Source organism: Melanaphis sacchari, unplaced genomic scaffold (assembly GCF_002803265.2).
Source record: "Melanaphis sacchari strain LSU unplaced genomic scaffold, SCAv2.0 Contig72_pilon_pilon, whole genome shotgun sequence".
NCBI classification, from domain to species: Eukaryota; Metazoa; Arthropoda; class Insecta; order Hemiptera; family Aphididae; genus Melanaphis; species Melanaphis sacchari.
Window position 1 is genome coordinate 1,686,088 of NW_020271519.1, and position 20,752 is coordinate 1,706,839.

General features: G+C 29.9%; 1 protein-coding gene across 5 annotated transcripts in view; it reads left to right on the top strand.

Annotated features, from left to right (window-relative positions):
• LOC112600861 (titin) overlaps positions 1–20,103 on the top strand; it is a 51,969-nt gene extending 31,866 nt beyond the window's left edge. The window contains exons 11-37 of one of the 5 annotated variants that reach the window (XM_025348181.1): positions 132–488; positions 3,511–3,687; positions 4,969–5,152; positions 5,261–5,391; positions 5,466–5,642; positions 6,955–7,227; positions 7,300–7,491; positions 7,562–7,945; positions 8,016–8,155; positions 8,240–8,442; positions 8,547–8,852; positions 8,923–9,089; positions 9,209–9,490; positions 10,154–10,343; positions 10,427–10,599; positions 10,661–10,960; positions 11,067–11,244; positions 11,648–11,874; positions 11,966–12,452; positions 12,524–12,727; positions 12,785–12,945; positions 14,183–16,285; positions 16,624–17,215; positions 17,410–17,637; positions 18,306–18,394; positions 19,207–19,387; positions 19,640–20,100. In XM_025348181.1, the coding sequence (XP_025203966.1) occupies positions 132–488; positions 3,511–3,687; positions 4,969–5,152; positions 5,261–5,391; positions 5,466–5,642; positions 6,955–7,227; positions 7,300–7,491; positions 7,562–7,945; positions 8,016–8,155; positions 8,240–8,442; positions 8,547–8,852; positions 8,923–9,089; positions 9,209–9,490; positions 10,154–10,343; positions 10,427–10,599; positions 10,661–10,960; positions 11,067–11,244; positions 11,648–11,874; positions 11,966–12,452; positions 12,524–12,727; positions 12,785–12,945; positions 14,183–16,285; positions 16,624–17,215; positions 17,410–17,637; positions 18,306–18,394; positions 19,207–19,387; positions 19,640–19,746 (8,193 nt within the window). In that variant the 3' untranslated portion in view covers positions 19,747–20,100. Of the gene's footprint in view, positions 1–131; positions 489–3,510; positions 3,688–4,968; positions 5,153–5,260; positions 5,392–5,465; positions 5,643–6,954; positions 7,228–7,299; positions 7,492–7,561; positions 7,946–8,015; positions 8,156–8,239; positions 8,443–8,546; positions 8,853–8,922; positions 9,090–9,208; positions 9,491–10,153; positions 10,344–10,426; positions 10,600–10,660; positions 10,961–11,066; positions 11,245–11,647; positions 11,875–11,965; positions 12,453–12,523; positions 12,728–12,784; positions 12,946–14,182; positions 16,286–16,623; positions 17,216–17,409; positions 17,638–18,305; positions 18,395–19,206; positions 19,388–19,639 lie in introns of those variants that run through there. The other 4 variants (XM_025348182.1, XM_025348184.1, XM_025348183.1 and 1 more) reach the window with 4 other exon arrangements.
• The last annotated feature ends 649 nt before the right edge of the window (positions 20,104–20,752 follow it).

The window sequence follows — 20,752 nt, forward strand, 5'->3', positions numbered from 1 at the left end:
TTTTATTAGTGTCATTGTACTTTAATTAGTATCATCAATCTTCTGTTCATATTAATTTGTTTATAATATTTCAAAAGTTGATCGCTATTCTGTAAACTAGTTTTTATGCTATGTTTAATGAATTTTTTCAGACTCGAGGAATCGACATTAATGCATTGGTAAACTCGACAAGTTTGCCACCGTTAACGTATATCGATGCCGAAACAAGAGTGGATCTAGAAAGTAAATCGGTCGTGTTAAAAGATCATTGGACATATTTGGATAGAATATTGGACTGGCGGATACAATTGTCCGAGTTGTATGTCAAATTTTACACATCGTGTGAACATTTGAATATCGAATTTTCAAACTTAGACTCAGTTATTGGAGATCACGTTGACGTGTCTGATCAAAGATTAGATTCTGCACACAAGTATTGGACTAACATTTTACAATTATATATCCAATTTAAAAACACAGGAGAAAAATTTTTGCATCAAAGTTCTAAAGTGAGTTTACTGATAATTAAATAACAATATTAGTAACTAATTAAATTTATTTTTTTTTAAGAAAATGGATTCCCTTAATTATTAGCGTATAGGCAACACATGCACATAAAAACATAAATAGTTGTATTGTAATAATAATAATAATAATTGGTTCAATAATATATCAGGTTAAAACTTAAAATAATAATGTTATGCACTTATGCTTTGTATTATTATAATTTATAAATATTAACGATAATTTTTTTCTGTAGGTTTAGGTAATTTTCTATAAAACTTTTGATATTTAAAATTTATTACTAACTATTTAGTACAAGTTTTGATAATATCCTAGTTTGTTATTGTCATAGTTATCTAATAGATTCTTATTATTTTTTTGTGCATAATCCCCGTTAGTCATCATTAAAGTGTAAAATCTTGTGTGAAATACTTAAAATGAACTAATTAAATCAATACTTTTTTTATCAGGTAAAAATTAAAATGCAATTATGTTCTTAGAATATTGAAAGTGGTTTTAATTTTTGAAATGTTGTACAAAATTGTTTTGAAATTATTAAATGAAATAAAATACTTGAGATGTAGTTTACATGCACTTAGACAGTTGAAAAAATATATTATTTTATACGTTTTAATTAAAATTGATGTCACTGATGTTTGGACGAATGCTATAAAATTAAAACGTTTAATCGTAAACGAAATTTTAACCTTTTTTTTTTTATTTATGTGTATACTTATAATAAATGAACTTTTATTTTTGGAATCTTGAGGAACACATATTTATTATTTAACATATTTTGTATAGTAATTAAAAATGTATGGTTGTAGTTTATTTTTTTTTTAGGGAGTTCAGCTTTAAAATTAGTTATAGGTGTATCTAATTAATACATAAAATTGTGATAACATTTAAAATAATACTATTTTACTTTCAAATAGATCTTATAACATAATCTAATTATTTGTATATTGGCTCAAATTATTAGTTAATTAATTGTACTGTCAATTTAAAATTAATGATTCATTTTATTTTACACTACATAATTTTTTTAAATATTATCAATCATTACTTAAAATCAGTTTAAGACATGAAGTATTAATATGTAAATTGTCTTACAATAAGTAGTCGTGAACACGCAGAGCACTTCATGTATAATACCTACGTCATATATTATGTTATATATTTAAATCGATAATGTATTTAAGTATGTTGTTGTGTTGTGTGTGTGCCAAAAATATAAAAATGAGGTCTTGCAAAAAGAAAGTGTCCTCGATGCTCATCCCCCGTAATTATATCACACTGACGTATACGATTTTTCATTTTTAATTTTAATCATCATTAAAATTTGACAACTATTTTGTTATTTACTGTAACTATCGTCTATAAAATACCAGTTTTAAATTTTAAATAGAATTTTTGTTGTATTTTCAATAGACCTAATAATTCGCAATCAATAAGTTATATATTTTAATTTTAATAAGTTATTCAATAAAAATTGTTAAAGTATAAAAATTATAAAATAATATTTTTTAAAATTGAACCTATCGTATGTATTTTAAGTTAAAAATAAAATAAACTTAAAAATTATATCTATCACACAGCCCAATTTAAAACAATTATTTATTTTTTTTTGTCGTTTACGTCTTTTGGCAATGTCCAGTAAGTCTAATTCACACTTTTGAAAATTGGCCAATATGAACTGAAGTTGACTAATCACGTAATGAATTCGTCCATTATTACATAAATGCACGAATGCCGTTTTCTTGTTCGTTACATTTCAAAATGACCGAGCCGGCGGGCACAGTAATTTGTATTTCCTTTATACACTATTGGACTTCCAGTCTGACGGGAGACAGTGTCTAAACTATAGTTTATTTTTTTATGCAGCAAAAACTGTATTTAAACGAGTGTGACACACATGCATTGGGCTAGGTCTTGTTGAAATATTATAATAACAAATAAAAACCAATGTGCTGGACTTGAAATTTATATCATATTCGAAATTTTTCCTGAAAATGTATGTTGAAATAATCAATTACAAATAATTATTGAATGTACACAATATTATATTATGCTATAAAATACGGAAATTTTTAAGCTTTAATATTAAATTTATAATAAAAACTTTTAACTTTAGAGCTTTATAAATTGAATTTTCAATTAAGCATTTTCAAACATTGCGGCATAAATTGCAAGTCTGAATCGAATTGTATAACGATTTAGAATTGGGTTTCAGCCCAACATATAAATATTAAGAATAATTGTCACGTTATAGTTTTTCATAATAATTTATTATCACGCTAAAATAAAAATATACTTCATGTTTGAAACACGACTAATTCGGTTTTCAATTTTTTTTTTTTACTAATTTTGTGTGCTTGATGTATACGCCCACGATCGCTAAAATCTATTAAATTCTAAATTGCTAAATTGTTTTTGTGGAATAAATATTTGAGCATTGTGCTATTAGTTTTTCAATATTTTAACTGAGGCAAATATAATAACAGCAAGACGTTTGTATTTTAAATTCATATAGCACGAAGTCTATTATATAATATTAATGATAATGAAAAAAAAAAACACTATAGAATTATTAGAAAATGAAACTAATTGAAATCAAGTAAATATTTAGTTGCTTATTTAATTATTTTAAACTCAATGGGTGTAATAAAAGAAAACTAGACTCAAAATAGTATCAAAAATATCACTTAAGTTAGGCTGACGTATAATCTTTATCTGTATCTTCCGAGCCCTTCGACAATAATTAGCCACCGCTAGGCGTAACATCGTTTTATGGGTGACAAAATAATATAACGCCTTGAGCTGGGGGAAAAGAAACGTTTTTCTCTTTCTATATATATATCTATTACTTTCTTTCTTTATTTTCCCATTCCACTCCTCCGCGCGTATATTTCCGACTTTTGGGTTTTAATTAGCGTTTCGTGCGTGGTGGGGTCTTGTTGGCTGGCATGGTTCCTAATCGAGGGATGTCGCGCCTGTTAATACTGTACCGACTGTTGTGTGTTACAGTCGGAGGACGTTCATCTGGAACTAGACGTAGCACGGGACCGCGTGCGATCGCTACTGGACACTTTCGCGGATAGGAAAACGAGAACTACTTCCGTCTGGGAGACTTGGCAGCGAGCGTCAGCTGAAAACAAACTGGACAAAGTGCTCTGGTCGGAAACAATGTGCGAGAGCAGCAAGGTGAGTAGACCGTACTGGACAAAATTTTTTTTTTTTAATTTTAAGTTAAACGTATTGGAATACACAAGTTTAAATTTCATAATATATTATGTCATCTGATTTATGTTAACTGAAAACCATTATTGTACAAACCGGCTGTTTTATGATAAATAATATTATTAATATTATACGCAGAATATCATTATGGTTGAAAAGTTATTGCAGTTCTGTACCTGTTTTAAATAGTACAATCAAACATAATTTTTAATTAAATTCAACAAACGCTCGAATAATCGTATACGAATCTTAAACAAACTTTAAGCTATACTGAGGTTTCAAGAGAAAGTGTGAGCTCGTACAATAAAATGTTTTCAGTACTCACTCAATCACAATAAGACGGGGGCTTAATGAAAATAAACGACAAGTCGTTCTCTGACAGATATATTGCAGTAATATTAAACAAACACGTATTTTAATCTTTACAAAGTTGCTTACACATATCACACAAAGTATATATATATACATGTATTTAAATCTGAAACAAAAACAAAATGAGAACAAATAGTCATGGTTAGTTAGGTTATTAGGTTTGCGCTTTTTAATGTGAAATAATTCTTGAATGGGTTAAAAAATTTGTTGAAAAATAAAATAATATTTTATTCTTATTTGAATTTGATTCATATTGTTTTAAATAATGAGTATATTATGTTAAATTAATCGCTTTTTGTAAACTTTCTATAAATAACAAATAGTGAAAACTTATAATATATATATATATATATATATATATATATACATACATACAAATTTAATTTTTTGAAATTTATAAGGTGAAATAATTCTGTGTAATTATAATTTATATAAATTAATGTTTCTGCGAAATGTATCATTTAACATAATGTTTAAACTTAAAAAGGAACGCATAAACAATATTCAAAATATTATGCCATGTTCTATTCGATTTCCTAGAAAATATAATATATGTTATTATTTATTAATTATTTTTTAATAGTTTGATTATGCTTGGAAAATAGCAAATGTGCAAAAAATGTCACAATTCATTAAGTAATATCATAACCTTCGTTTGAAGCTCTCAAGCTTTTTAAATATAAACGAGTTTTATAGCGCGATGGATCGATGCCAACGTTTATGGAACCAAGCAACTTTGTCTTTCCGCGTCATATGTCTACTTGACATACACAGCTCATCAAAACAGATTAATAATCTATTTTTTCTTTTTTAAGATTATTATTATCATACAATTTTTTTTTGTTTAATGATGTTTTTTTTTTTTTTTAATAGACAGTAGATTGGGTTTCCAAATTGGAATCTCAATTATATCCAGTGTTGAAATCTGAACCGTCATCAGTAGATCGACATATTTCAGAGGTTAAGCAGAAGTTAAATAATGTACTACCAGAAGTTAAAAGGGCTCAAGACGATATTGAATCCAGAATAAAAACAGCCGAAGAACTTATTGGAAAAGGTTAATTGTAAAAACCAAATAAAACTTAAATCTAAGTTTTAATATATTATATATTTTCACAATGATATGATATCTAATAAATTATATGTGTTTGTTATTTTGTTTTAGGAAATATTCAAGGTGATAATATTTCTATACCTCCAAGGTTAAAAGAACTTCATAGCCGACTTGTTGGAATCACTACAGAGTATCAACATCTTTTAGATATGTTCTTATCATTTTTCAATTCTCTACAAGAAGTATGTTACCTACTTATATTATATACGTAACATATATCTTTACAAGCACCTGAAAAAAATGATTTATGTTAAAGTTTCATAATAAAGTCAAAGAATCTGAAAGAGGAAGGCCTGCCGATATTTTCAACCATAAATTAAATGAAGTCGAAGAACTCCTTAAGAAACACAACCAATCTAGACAAGCAGTTTTAGATAGTTTTAAAATTGTTTATGCCGAAAATATTCGTTTAATGGATAAAATTAAACAACAGGTAAATAGTTTTTTAAATTCCATTTTTCTATCATCATTTTTTGTATCTTTATATTTTTTTAAGTACATTTATTTCCACTGTTAATAAACATGTCGTAGACACTCCGTAAAAGCTTTTCAATCTTTTTATAATAATGTTTTTACACTTAATGAAATACAAAGAAAAAAAAATTAGAAAGCGGTCATTCAAATTTGAGATTGTGTAATTTTTTTTAACAGCGTAATCATTTATTTTGCAAAACAAAATATTTAATGCTCACAACTATTATTATTATAATTATAACATTCGTATTTTTTTTTGAAGTGGTTAAAATGGTTATAAATATTATTCTAAGTAATAAAAAATATTTTTTTTGTAAAGATTGAAATCAAATAATATAAAGTTCGACTTTGTATATTTTTAAAAAAGTGCATAATTGAAAATTCATTATTATATTTATATAATGTATATTTTATTTAGTTTCATTATTTTTATAAATGTAATATTTTCGCTTTAAATCATGATTGGATAATTTATAAAAAAATTTTCCAAAATTAATTATCTCTTTATACATAGTTGTATTTTTATCAATCAATAATTGCTCCTAAAAATTGTGTGATTAAAATCGTAATGATACTTTGATTCAATATTGTTTGACAAATTAAAAATGAGTACGTGTTTATATACTGCGGCGATCGATATTTTGTATTCAGTTTGACACGTGGCTTCGTGTAACTAGGAAATGTCTAGCAGTCTAACTATTTATCACATAATTAAATATTATTTTTAATGACGTATAGGTACGTAGGTACTTCTTTTAAAAAAACAATTTTTTTCTTATATTTAGTATAATAAAAGTATTTAAAAATATTACTGAATATGACTTAAGGATTTTAAGTAAATAAAATTTAAATAAATATATTTATTTAAAAATGTTGTATGGCATTAAATATGATCTTAAGAGGACCCGCTGTGTTGTCTCTGTTATACAAACGTTCATCATGGCAAATTCTTGTTTTGTAGAACTAATTTTGTGTGTTTTATTCTAATATTTAAGTTAAACATACAAAATTGGTTGGTTCTACTGAATGAAAATTTGCCATGTTATACGTTTGTAAGATGGAAATAACATATGTCGGTGTGGCATTGTCTTAATTTTGTGAGATAATTTTTTTTATTTTACAAAACGAATGATCAAGTTGTGAAAAAAAAATTATTACATGGTGTTAAAATTAAGTGACTATTTTATAAATTGGACGATGTTTCATGAAAAGTGTTAAATTAGCTACTTCGTACCTTCCTAGAAATTAAAATTTATATTTTGTCTATCTAGGAACCTCAAAAATCCGGAGAACAAGATATGTATGTCGTTCGTTATTTGATGGAAAACGAAAGAAATCTTTGGGATCAGTCATGTGAAACTTATTGTCAAAAAATCGAACAACAGCAACAATTAAGTCAATTTGATAATGATCTCATTCAAATCAACAACAATTTGAACGATCTTTCGCAACAACTTTCATCTACGCGAGGACAATATGGTGCAAATTTAGCATCTGCCAAATCAGCTTCACTTGCTTTTCATTATTTTGAAAAAACTATATTAGTTAGTCATAGAACTAAATAAAATACTATGATTATATTTATGAACTGTGACTAATATTTTTTTTATTTATAGCTTTTAGAACAACGAATTGAAACATTCATTAATGCTGCAAACTCATTGATGAATTTTGATCATAATAAGTCTGAACACATCCGAGAAGAATTAAATAAATTAAAGTCAAGGTGGGATACGTTCCAAGCACAAGTGTTAGAGAGTCGAAATCATATTGATTTGTGTGTTCAATATTTTACGTTAATTAATGAAGTAATTACTTAAATTAATTATTTTCTTATACATGTGTATAACATTTTTTTAATTTGAATTGTATTTATAGGCACAAGATTGGTTCCACGAAGGAAGTATTCTTCTTATGAACATTGCTCGAAAATCAACCGAAGTTAAAACAAGTGAAGAAGCTTCAGCGTTATTAGAAGAAATTGAAATATTTTTAAAACCTGGCGATATAAGACAAGACGAGAGATTAAATCAAATACACCAACTTAGTGTTCAACTATTTGGAGAACATGCGATTGCTGAAGTACCTCAAGTTGTTACAGAAAATAAAGAACTTCTTGATTCATTTTCTATGATCGCAAAAGAGTTAAAGTCTTTTGACGATAAGCTTAAATCTAAAGAAAAATATGAAATCAATAACGAAGTTAATCATATAAGTAATAATACTTACGAAGAAATAATGACATCTACTTCAATGACTAATGTAAATAAAATATTATATTTTTTTCTTTTACAATTTACTAAAGTGTTTTTATAATATTAAACTTCTGTAGGGCGTGTCACTGGATGAAGATAATATCCCATCATCAAAGAAAATAAAACTTGAAGAAATCATTAAACCCAAAATTTCAATAATTCTACCATTACAAGATAACACGGTTGATGAAGGGAAAAAATTTACATTTAAATGCAGGTAAAATTTATTGTTCTTTTTTTTAATTAATTTATATTATCTTTAAGTTTTTTAAATTCTTAAAAATTTAATTATCGAAAATAGCATTGAAGGGGAACCTTCAAAAGTAACTTGGTTCAAGGATAATATTTCCATCGATAATAATCCAGACTATCAGACATCTAAAATTGGTAATCAATATATACTGACAATCGAGGAAACGTTTGTAGAAGATTCAGCAAAATTTACATGTCGGGCCGAAAAAGATTCTGATTTTATTGAAACAAGTGCATATTTATCAGTTAAAGGTAGATACTAAAATATTATATTAAATAAAAACAAAATATAAATATATAACATTATAATTATTATTTATAACCATTGAGTTTTTATCAAATATTTTCAACTGTAGAATGTGCACCTGAACACCAAATTAGTCCATCTGTATTTACAAAATTGCTATCAGATTTACTAATAAAAGAAGGTGAGGCTTGTTCATTATCTTGCAAGGCAGAAGGTAATCCTCTACCAACAGTGCAGTGGTATAAAGATGACATTTGTATCGATAATAGTCCACAATACCAAATTACATATAATAATGGCGAAGCGTTATTAAAAATTGAGCACACCAACTCGTCTATCCATAGTGGAAAATATACGTGTGTTGCCACTAATAGACTTGGTTCAGATTCAACTACGTCTAAGTTATTAATTGATGGTAAGTAATAAAACTATTTATTTTCAATAATTGTTAAACTGTTTTTATAACTTTGAGGTGACTATTCTAGCTTTGAAAAAACCTGAAGATGGACCAACGTTTGTTGTGCCTCTATCTAACGTAATGGCTAGAGCGGGTCAAAAGTTGAAATTGGAATGTGAAGTTGAAACGAATAAGCCACCGGTATTGATTTGGTTCCATAATGGGAAAGTCATGAAAGAAATAAAAGATTTCAAGGTAAATTAACAAAGTATAAAATAGAGAATGTTTATACTCAAAAACTACCAAACCGTTTATAAATGAATCTTAACATTAATTTTGACTTGATCTAATAAATATTGTTATCGTTTGTAAAGGTTTCTGAAAATCGTGGAAAAATTAATTTAATTATTCCGGAAGCTTATCCTAAAGATGCGGGCACTTATAGTTTAACTATCAAAACGGAACACGGTGAAGCGACCAGTAGTTGTCAAGTATCGGTGAAAGGTATACTACCAAATGAAACTTCCGATTCTGAAATTGCGAGTGATTTTGAACCGATCAAACCGTCAATACCATTACGTTTAAAAGAACAAACCGTTTTAGAAGGTGGAAGTGTTCATTTGAAATGCGTAATTGTTGGACAGCCTGAACCTGAGGTGATTAATAAAAAAAACTATAAAAATACGTAATAATTAGAACGCAAATAAATATGCATTAAAAACCAACCAAATATACGGTAAAAATCTTAATTATGCATAAATATATGCACTAAAATTTTAAAATATGTACAAAAAATAAAAAAGTATGCATAAAAATTATTTTTTGAACAAAAGTGAAATAATATTAATGTTCAATCATGGCCGTAATCGATATTTTCTTATCTTGGTATACGTATTTTATTTCCCTAATTATTGATCTAAGATTATACTTGAAAAAAATCGTTTAAACTTATTAATTTATTTTGATATTAATCGAAACTATACGTATAAATATAATATTTTTTTCTTATATCATAATAGACTGCAGTAGTATATATTTAAAAAATGTCTAAAAAAAAAACATCAAAATATGTACTAAAAGATAAAATACGTAATTAAAATTGTAAAATAAACTCTTAAAACAGAAAAATTTCGAAATTTGTAAAAATATTCACTAAAAAAGTTTCATTTTTATATCTTTATATCGTGAAACGAATTTTGTGCTTATTTAGTATATCATACGATTAATCAGAATAAATATGCAAATGCGTACACAAATTGGCGATTTAAATATAATAATAATAATTAAACTATAGTATAATATAACAAACGAATTACTAGGTTATATGGTATCGTGATGGAAGACCTGTTAAAGAATCCAAAGACATTCAGCTTTTATTTCAAGGCGATCAGTGTTCACTTATAATCAAAGAAGCTTTTATTGAAGACGCAGGAGAATATAAAGTAGTAGCTATTAACTCGGCGGGAGAAGCTAGTAGCACGTGCGTACTAAGTGTTGAGCCCAAATCAGGTAACGTCATAATAAAATCAATTTTTGTCTATTAAGCGTGATGTTATGAACAAAATATGTTATTTTCTATTCAAATTATTTAGCGCCTGATATAGACGAACACGTGGTTTCACCAAAGTTCACCAAGCTATTATCGGACGTATTGGTGAGGGAAGGTGACTCTATTACTTTAGAATGTAACGCTGATGGCTGTCCAAAACCCAGTTTTAAATGGATTAGGAAGACAGTGGAAATCAAACCCGACCAAAGGATAACAGTAATGCATAATATTTAGTTTTGCTTTAACTGTGTACGATACGCGTTTAAATATTGTCTAGTTGAGTACGGACGAAGATGGTACGGCGACCCTTCATATACATAACGCTCTGCCCGTGGACAAAGGACAGTATACCGTGATAGCAGTGAACAAAGCCGGAGAAGCCAAGTGTTTTTCGCACGTAATCGTAAAAGCTATTTCAACCTTTGATTCGGCAGTCAACCCCCCGACGGACAAAGTTCTTTTCGAAGAGAAGTTGGAAAAACCATTATTTACCGAGACGTTTTCGCCAAATGTGTGCGTAGTCCCTGGTGAAAGTGTGAAATTCGAATGCATTGTTGTTGGCAAACCCGCTCCAAAGGCAAGTACTTATCTATATTCTGATCACTCGACTGTATATTATTGTAATAGCATACATCTCAAAATGCACTGAGGCTTTCGATAATAACCGCAAACACGCGTTTTAGGTCCGTTGGCTTTTTAATGATAAGCCAGTAAGTGGAAAATCGTTCTTAGTGTCTACCAGTGGCGATCGTCAAGTACTCACTATTCCGGAAGTAAACGCTGAACATTGCGGAATAATCGAGTGTGTGGCCGAGAACGAAGCAGGCAAATGCAAATGCGTGTCTTCGCTTAAAGTAAAAGGTATATGGCATATTGCATACATATTATTATTTTAATTTAATAACTCAAAGAATGACGCTGTCAAAAATATTTTATTTAATTATAAGGTTAAACGCACCTAACGAGTATGCTATAGTAGTGTTGGATATAAAGATTATAAACTATTCTTGTCACAGAGTTACACGAAAGATGTCTGAGTAACGGTGTTCTAAAAATATAGCCTGTGCCATCGTTCGCTTCCAACGTATGCATTCCCGTTGTACAGTCACCGTACACACACACACCACACACTACAATCCCTGTGCATCTGTCGTTCGTTTTATAAAATAAAATATAATATTTTTCAGCCGTTTTCTTTTTTCTCACTTTGAATACCGTTCAGTAACTTATCGGTTTATCTCAATATATATATTTTTTTTAATAGAAAACGAAGCTGTTCTATCAACCATGGCCTACAACGGCGGCGGTGATTTAAAACATACAGTTTCTGAAGTATATGAATCCAGTTCGAAATTTGAGTCGAAACAATCGACGTTCATGTCGTCATCGTCGTCGATCAATGGTGACAATGCTCCTAAATTTAAATTGAACTCTTTCAGTTTACAGTCGGAAAAACAAAGTAGACAGTTTGGAGACAACGCTCCAATACAGGTTTGTTTAATTATACAATAAATAAAACTAATTTAACTTTTTTTTTCTTTTCATAACGATTTTTTATAATTATTTAAAATAATATATTTAGTCCGAATCGTTACGAACGGAAGAGTACCATAACACGGACGGACAGGAAAGTCAACATGTGAGTGATTTGAGTTCAACAAATATATCCGAAGAACATCAAACTTCATTTTTCGAACGAGGCCTATACAATCAAGGAGGACTTGTTAAGGATACCTCTCAAAAATCGTTGCTCGAAAGAAATATTTCAAAACATACCAGGAAAGAAATGGCACCACGTTTCATATCGGCTCCACAAGGAAAAATCGCTGAACAGGGAAGAGACGTTTTTTTGGACGCCATAATAGACAGTTATCCGCCATCCGACATCACATGGAGCAAGAACGGTATCGACTTGATTCCTGATGGTTTTAAATTGTTAATAACCAACGAAGTAAACAAAACTCGACTGGATATTAAACGTCTGACCGTAGAAGATAGTGGCCAATATACGTGTAAAGCTACGAACACCGCTGGAGGCACAAGCTGTACAACAGACGTCATTGTTAAAAGTAAGTGATTATATTATATATATTTTTAAATTGCGTGAAATATTGATAACAAACTACCGTACTTGTTATAGAAAATGTATTTCCGCCTGTCATGTGCCGAAGACTTTTACCGAATACTGTTGCTGAAGGTGAAAGAGTAGTTTTAGAAATTGAAGTAGCCGGCACGCCCGAACCAACAGTGAGTTGGTTTAAAAATAATCAACCACTATTGGCCACGTCAAATTTATACAGATTGAGACAACAAGGGAATTGTAGTGCTGTAGTTATCGAAAAAGGTAAAAAAATGGACGTAATGAAAGTTCAGACTTGTATGTAACTGAAATAATTTACAGCTACTACGGAACATGCTGGAGAGTACAAAGTCGTGGCAAAAAACGAAGGCGGAGAGGCGGTAAGTTGTGCCGATTTGAGAGTAGTTCAGCCTTTACCTGATATCGGATTAGATGTGTTACCCACGTATGCACCAAACGACAACACAGATAAAGTGAATGTGGTGAGTTATTACACAGTTATAATTATGATTATTTTTATAATTATTATTCTAAGGCTTATAAAACATTATATTATTATAATTGGAACTTTAAATGCTATGCAATTAATTGATTTTATTCTTATCATTTTTTTTTCTATCGTTGCTTCTTATACTTATATAAGTAAGTAAAAAGAAGTCCAGTAATAATGTGTTTTGCATTACTATATTTTATAAATGAAAATGTTTTCCTATAAGCATATTTTAATGTTCCATAGATTTTTTTTTTTTTTTTTTTAACAAATAAGATCTTGATAAACCACCAATTTTTATATAATACCTAAATAAACTTTTTATTTATGTATTTATACATTTATGAATTGTGACAGCACGTACGTACTGTATAAAAACTTTCATAATATTTACTTCCTATAATTTAAACATATCATTAAAGATTATCATTTGTATACAGTCATACTCATAAAGAGTAACCTTTAATGGAATTTTTAATTGATAATACTAGACACTAGACAGTAATGTAATTTGCATTAACTCAAATTTTAAATTCATTAATCTTTATGGAACATCTTAGATGTATTTACATCCACATAAATTGATATAAATAAAATGAATACACGAATACTATTAAATAGCCTTGTTGAAATTTTTTTTTCAATTTTCCAGATATAATTGAAAAAAATATATTCACTTTAGGTCATAATGCGTTTTAGAAATATTTAAATGTATGTGTTATTTGTACCTAACCTTTTAAGATATTTACTCATAAATATATACAATAATTTAAATAATTAGGGTTGATATCTTTGTAATACATACGGCATACCTGATATTATACTTAGAATTTTGAGAACCTAGCAGTAATTCATAATATCATTTATTAAAACACAAAATCAATTTATGTGATATATAAATAATAATAATTAAGTTTATATCAGTTCATATAAATGGCTTTATTACAGTTAAATTTTAAACAAAACATTTAACGTTACTTTATATTGAAATAATATAATATATAACTATTGGTCCTATTTAATATAAAAATTTATTATTTTCGTTAGTTATTGCACAATATATTATAAACAATAAATATTTGTGCAGCAATAAAATACTAGTACAAATAAATTGTTTGTTAAATGTCATAATATTGCTTCCAATAAAATAAATATTAATAAAATATTAAAGTAAAGTTTCACATTAAAAATTGAGTTTTATTTGTAATATTTATTTTCTGAATATATAGGATTACCACAAAAGTATTGTACCAACAAATCAATCTAAACAATTGAATATTACTAGCAAAACACAAGAGAGCTCACATTTTTCTAAATCTGTCTTCGTTCAAGAATCAATAAACAGTAAAAAGGATGTAGTTATGACTGTTAACCATTCTGAAACAAATGATTTTGATTTAAATTCAAATAACGCAAACTCTAATTATGAAACTACTGAAAAACAGATATCTGTTCAAAATGAAAATATCGAAAATGGATCGATAACGAAAAAAAGTGCTCTTCAGTTCTTTAAAAATGTCATTGAAGATAATAAAGTAGAAAAATCCAGTAATTCAACTATATCACCCTCGACAGGAACGTACAAAAGAGAAAGCCCCGTAAATAAGTTAAATAATAATTCAAATAATTTTGTATCAGTTAAGTCGTATAATATTGAAGAAAACGTATCAAATAGCTCGTATACACAGTCAAATGACGCGGAAGTCATTTTAGAACCAGGTCCACCGCCCACTTTTGATTATATGCCAAGAGTACAATCTGTAAAAAAAGATCAAATGACTGAACGTTTGAAAAGATTATCAACAAATCAAAAATTATTATCACCCGAACAAATTCCATCCGGCGCTGTTAGAATATTTCCTGACGTAACCTCCGAGGTAAAACAAGAAGTTGTTGAAGAAACTTGTGTAAAAAAAGAAGTAATAAAATCTGGGTTATATGATAACGCAATACACACACATTTAGCTACATCCTACGCTCCAGTTTCACAAAGTGAACCACATGTTCCACTGTTGAGACCTCAAGCCGACATAGAAGTGCGACCAGGTTCTCCGAGACCTTCTGCTGAAGCTATATCTATGGAAAAGCTCTGGACAAAATCACATTCTCCACACGTTCAAAAAACTCCAGTTTCGTTTTCACCGGTTCATATGAAAACATATTCTTCATCAGAAAGCCAATCATTTGTTTCAGAGACCATAGAAAAAAACGGTGAAGTGATAAAAAATGAAAGCAGAGAAGAGAAGCAGGGTAGTCTGAAAATAGATGATGGTGTTAAAAAAGTTTCCGAATCTTTTTCAGAAATTTCAATAGGTCCAACAAAACACGTCGAACCTCCCCGAAATGAAACCAAACGCCCAGCATCAGCCAAACTGTTTAATGAAGCAATATCTAAAGATTCTTACTTTGGAAATAAAATTCAAACACAACATTTTTCTGAACAATCTTCACAAATTAAAACAAATTCTATGTATGACGTAAAATCCAATATTTCTGAAAATATAGAAAGAAAAAGTTTCAATGCAAAATCCGAACGTCAATTACAAAGTAATGAATCATTTGATAGAAATATGCAAAATACATATCAATTTTTACCAGAACGGTCAATAGGGCCTATAAAACATGTGGAACCGCCAACCAACAATAAAGTAAGTTCTAATTTTACACGGTCACATAGTGTAGAAACTGCCAAGGAAAAGCAATGGACGTCTCAATCGCCGGTAGCTTTTAGAGGACCACCTCAAAATAAAACATATTCATCGTTTGAAGCTCATTCAAGTTTTTCAAAAAGTTTAGAAAAAGACGGGGTATTAGTAGCCTCCGAACATAATGAAGAAGGCGGCCGAGTAGTAGATGATGGCATTCAAAAAGTATACGATTCATTTTCAGAACGTTCAAAATTACCTTCAAAGATCGTCGACCTTTCAAAAAATACTAACAAATCAAATTCTATAAAAACCATGCAAAAAATGTTCGAGCAAACTGGTTCGTCGTCTATGGTGTCTAATGTTTCTTCAAATATAAGACCTTACAGTAGAATTAAATCCCGAGCAAGTGATAGTGATTTTGAAAGTGAAGCGGAGTTATCAAAATACAACGTAGAGCAAAAAGTTTCGGAGAGTTTTAACAGTTTTGAATCGAAAATGTATTCTTCGAAAACTCAATTACAAGAAATCAAAAGTACTTCAATGATTATGCAAAGTCCGATTAGGGAAAGTGGTTACGTGGCTGACACAGATGAACCCAGGGGCTTTCAGAGTGAAACGGTAGCTAATAACCAAACGTTTAACTCCAAGAGGAATCCGGGGTTTCAAAGTGCTTCAATAAAGAAGGTTCGATGCGTGTTTGAATGATTGATTGAACTAACTGTGTTTGTGTTTAATCTTACATAATTTAAAGAAAAAATAATCTACGACATTTTTATATTTTCCACGTAGATATTATAGGTGCACACGTTTTGAATATATGTGCAAATTTTTTTTTTTTTACATATTTTGTTTGCATACTCCATTATAACACAATTAAACGCCTTCGGTTTAATAATAATAATAATAATAAAACATTTAGCATTGAAAAAAATTATTCATTGTATTTCGGGACGCTTTTTATTTTTATGCTAATTACGTATTATTTAATTCAATGTTGTTAATGAGTGTAAGTCGTTTCGCAGGCTGAGTTGTTGGAAAACGAACGTCGTCAATCGCACCGAGCACATCCTATGCAATGGGGGGCGAACCAGTACAGTCAACATAGTCGAGCTCAGGTCCGGAGCCCCGCAAAGTTTGTCAGGGGTGAATTCCGAGAGAGCGACTACGAGAGCGACTACGAGTGCAGGATACAACCAATATGGCGACCGAACGACTCGGAATCGGAGGAACCTATATACAAGCCAGTCAGACCTGGTTTTAAGACTCCCATCAAAAAGGTCGAGGAATTGCGACGCTTGCAGCCAGTGCAATCGGTGGCGACGCCAGTGGAAGCTTTCGAATTGAAACCGGGGTCGCCGCCCGAGATGGGTTTCGCGCCATCACCGGACGTGTACAGATCAGTAAGTTTCGTCGAATCTGAATGCAACGAAAACGTGCAGAGGACCACGCATTTCTTGTCGTCCGACAGCCGCGGTCATGGGACGCTGGAACGAAACGCTGAGGCGAAGCGGCTGCAAAGGGTAGATGAGATGAGGAAGAGATTCGAACAAAAATCACTGTGTCCGACTGAATCAGATTCGGTGCAGCAGGCGGTCTCGTCGCAGCTTGCGCAAGGTATCGAAATCTATCGGACGATTGATTATTATTGTCATTATTTATACGCTTTGGCATTATAATGGTCAGTGGACGATAAATAATAAATCAGCTTTGCGCATTATGATAACGATATGAATCATATATTTTATTAAAATTGTTATTTATTTTACGACTATAATAATAATTAGTACCTAATATTATTATACGATTAGGTACTAACCAAAACGATTTTTCCCAAATCGGAATTCCGTATTTCAAACACGATTTCGGATATGAGTTCGGTGTAGTGTATCCCGTGAATGAGAGAAACGGTAACACGGCTAATCCGATGGATAGCGTCAACATACCAGTGACACACGAGTTTTCCAAAACCGTTCGGGCACAGACATCCGAGATGTCTAATCCTAACACGCGTCGAGAACATTTTAAGACAATAACAGGTGAAGGACTTATTCTGTTCGGTACTCTTGACTTCACAAACATGAAACTCTTCATTAACCACATACATATTTACGCGCACTATACTATAATATAATACTTTACTATAATATTATTTATAATTTAATACAGATACTTCATGGAGTGCATATTTTATAGATTATAATATTACTATGACGCTATCGGCTGAACTATATTTTAATATTATGGTGTTAATAATTGTATTATTTATACTAAGTATGATCATAATGATAATAATTGTTATTATTATCAGCATCGCTCTATAACTTAAACTGCGTCGCGTTTGATCTAATGTAATATTCTTGATTATTTCTGTATGGTAGCTTTATAATATTGATTCGACCACGTGCAGAAAACGACCGCTTATTGTTTGTGCAGCGGCCGGCTGCAGTTGTACTCTACCGCTTTCGACTGTTTTGGTAAAATATTATTTTCGTTTGTAAGTCACATGCAAGTAGTATACTATTCTATAACTATTGTGTTGTTATTATTATTATTATTGTTTTTTAACTTTCTGCTTGTACTAATCAATAAATAATAACCGATGCACGATAAACCTTTTTACGTAATACTCTTATACACCCGCTATCACGAATGCTACTACCACTGTACGCTATCACTAATATCCCTCACATGTTTACATTTTCAGATGGAACCATTATTAGCCCCATTTACCAAAAAGAACTGAACGTCGCTGAACACTCGGATCCATCGCATAGCTCACCATTCTTCGTAACCGTAAGCACAATTTTTTACAATCACTTTACATTTGATACAAGCAAATACGCAATATTACATCACACTCAATGCTAAACCTGACCAGTGTTAAGCGGCCATAAACCAAATATTTCAATGTTTTGTTACTGTTGAATTTACCATTTATTTGCGGTGCAATATAGATCTAGGGTTTATTTTACAATAAATATTTAAACACTATGAAAAAAATATTTGGATAAATCCAAATTTAATTGTTATAAAATATTATGATATTTCTAAAACAGTTTTGTTATGTTGTAATAAAATAAAATATGATCAACAATCAATTATTATTTTAGTATTTATCACGTCATAATGATTTGTTTTAACTAAGATTTTGTTTATTGAAAATGTTTTCATAACGCGTGATACAATAATAGTGTGTACACATAAAATTATGAATAAAAAGTTTAATATTAAATACTTAAATTGATTATTGATAAAATAAAATTATTACAAAAGAAAAATTATATTAAAAGCACAGCGCATTTTTTAAAAAATTTCATCCTCAGTATTTTGATTAAAATAACTATTGAAACATAGCATTAATATAAATGATCAAGTTCTAAAAGCGCTTTTATGTGAATTTAAAATATTTGTATATATGTCATTTTACACTGCCAATTATTCGATAGTTCCACTTATCAGACACAAATTATTGTGAGTAGAAAAAATCTTGTGCACAACGTATATAAAATGTCGATTTTTATAATATTTTTCGTCAAAAGAAAACATATAGTAACTACCATATGTTATTTATGACCATGTAACGATATGTGATTAATGTGTTGCAGCCGTTAAAAGACATAGCTGTAGTTAGCGGCAAGACAGCCAGATTCGAGTGCATTGTGCAAGGCGAACCCGTCAGTGAAATCGTGTGGTCATGTAACGGTCAAGTGCTGGAAAACTCGGACTGTTACCAGACGCAGTACAGGAACGGCGTGTGCAGACTGACAATACCCAGGGCATACCAATGTGAGTGCCTCCTACAACCTTCCGATAGAATTAAACACGATTATATAGGTCTAAAATAGGTTATTTTTAAGGAAACATTTTTGGAAATTTGATTCAATGATAAGATTTGAACTCAGAATTTATTAAATATTAAGCCCCGACATATACGTAGTCTTCACAGTTGATGTGTTTTCAGTATACCTGATCGGTCACAAAAAATGTTCCGCAGTTCAAACTGTTTGTTTTTAAACAATCTTTCTTATACCGTTTCAGTCAATGCCGGATCGTACTCGTGCACCGTGTCCAATTACCTAGGGTCCAGCAGCACATCGGCCGACCTCCGAGTGTCAGGTGAGTCTCGCACGTTCATTCAACATTAAATTCATGTATGGGCTTGTACTTCTTTCTCTTCGAATACAAAAAATTACTTCCGGTTGACGCGGTGGAGTTTTCGAGATTCTTATTTTATTCTATAATAATAATAATTTAATATATTATATATAGTTTTTAACATAAATTACTCAATTTTGTTTGTAGAATGTTAAGACTTATAAACGATTCAGTTTTAAGAAAGTACAATATTGTTTAGACTTTAGAATGTATAGTGTTGTCTAACTACAAAATATGTTAAACCTATTTATTAAAAATATTAATATCATTAACTTTGATATATTATATATATTATATTAATGTTTAGTTTTTTTCGTAATTGTAACGAATAGCACCGATGTTTACAATTTCACCATGAAAATAATAATAATATTAATAATAGTAATATTATTGTTTTGTAACAATAAAAAGTTTCAATAAACTTTTTAAATTGGTTATGGTTCTTCTTTCTTCCTATCTGTACGCTCTCGTGTGCCTCTACGCCTCTTACGCTTGCAGCAGTAAGTAATATTCATATCATGGTCTAGTTAAACGGCAAACTTTGTTTTTTTTTTTGTCTATTAAAAGCACGTTTACTTGTAATAATACGTTTGCTATATATATTATCGAATAAGTGCGATATTATATAAATGAGCTGAACTCGTATTATACTTTCAGCCGCACGTGTTTGGTGTGATGTTTTCAAAACGTTTATCTAACGTTTAATTTGTTCAGATGCTAAAGTGATTAATCCAAAGTGAAATGTTGCCAAATAAGAACATGTAATACACTGTTATTTTATTATTTAAAATACACGCATGACACTCATTGCGGATAGTGGCGCCGCAGTTGAATAAAATATGCCTCTAACGCGGTAACTGGTAAGACGCGTTAGCCTAATTGCATTGGTTTTACTATACACAGACGTAGGAACATCAGTTTCAGATTATTTACTGTGACAATATGTCACGATAAGTTTTCATTTAGTCTCTTGCTAGTACGATTATGACATGAACG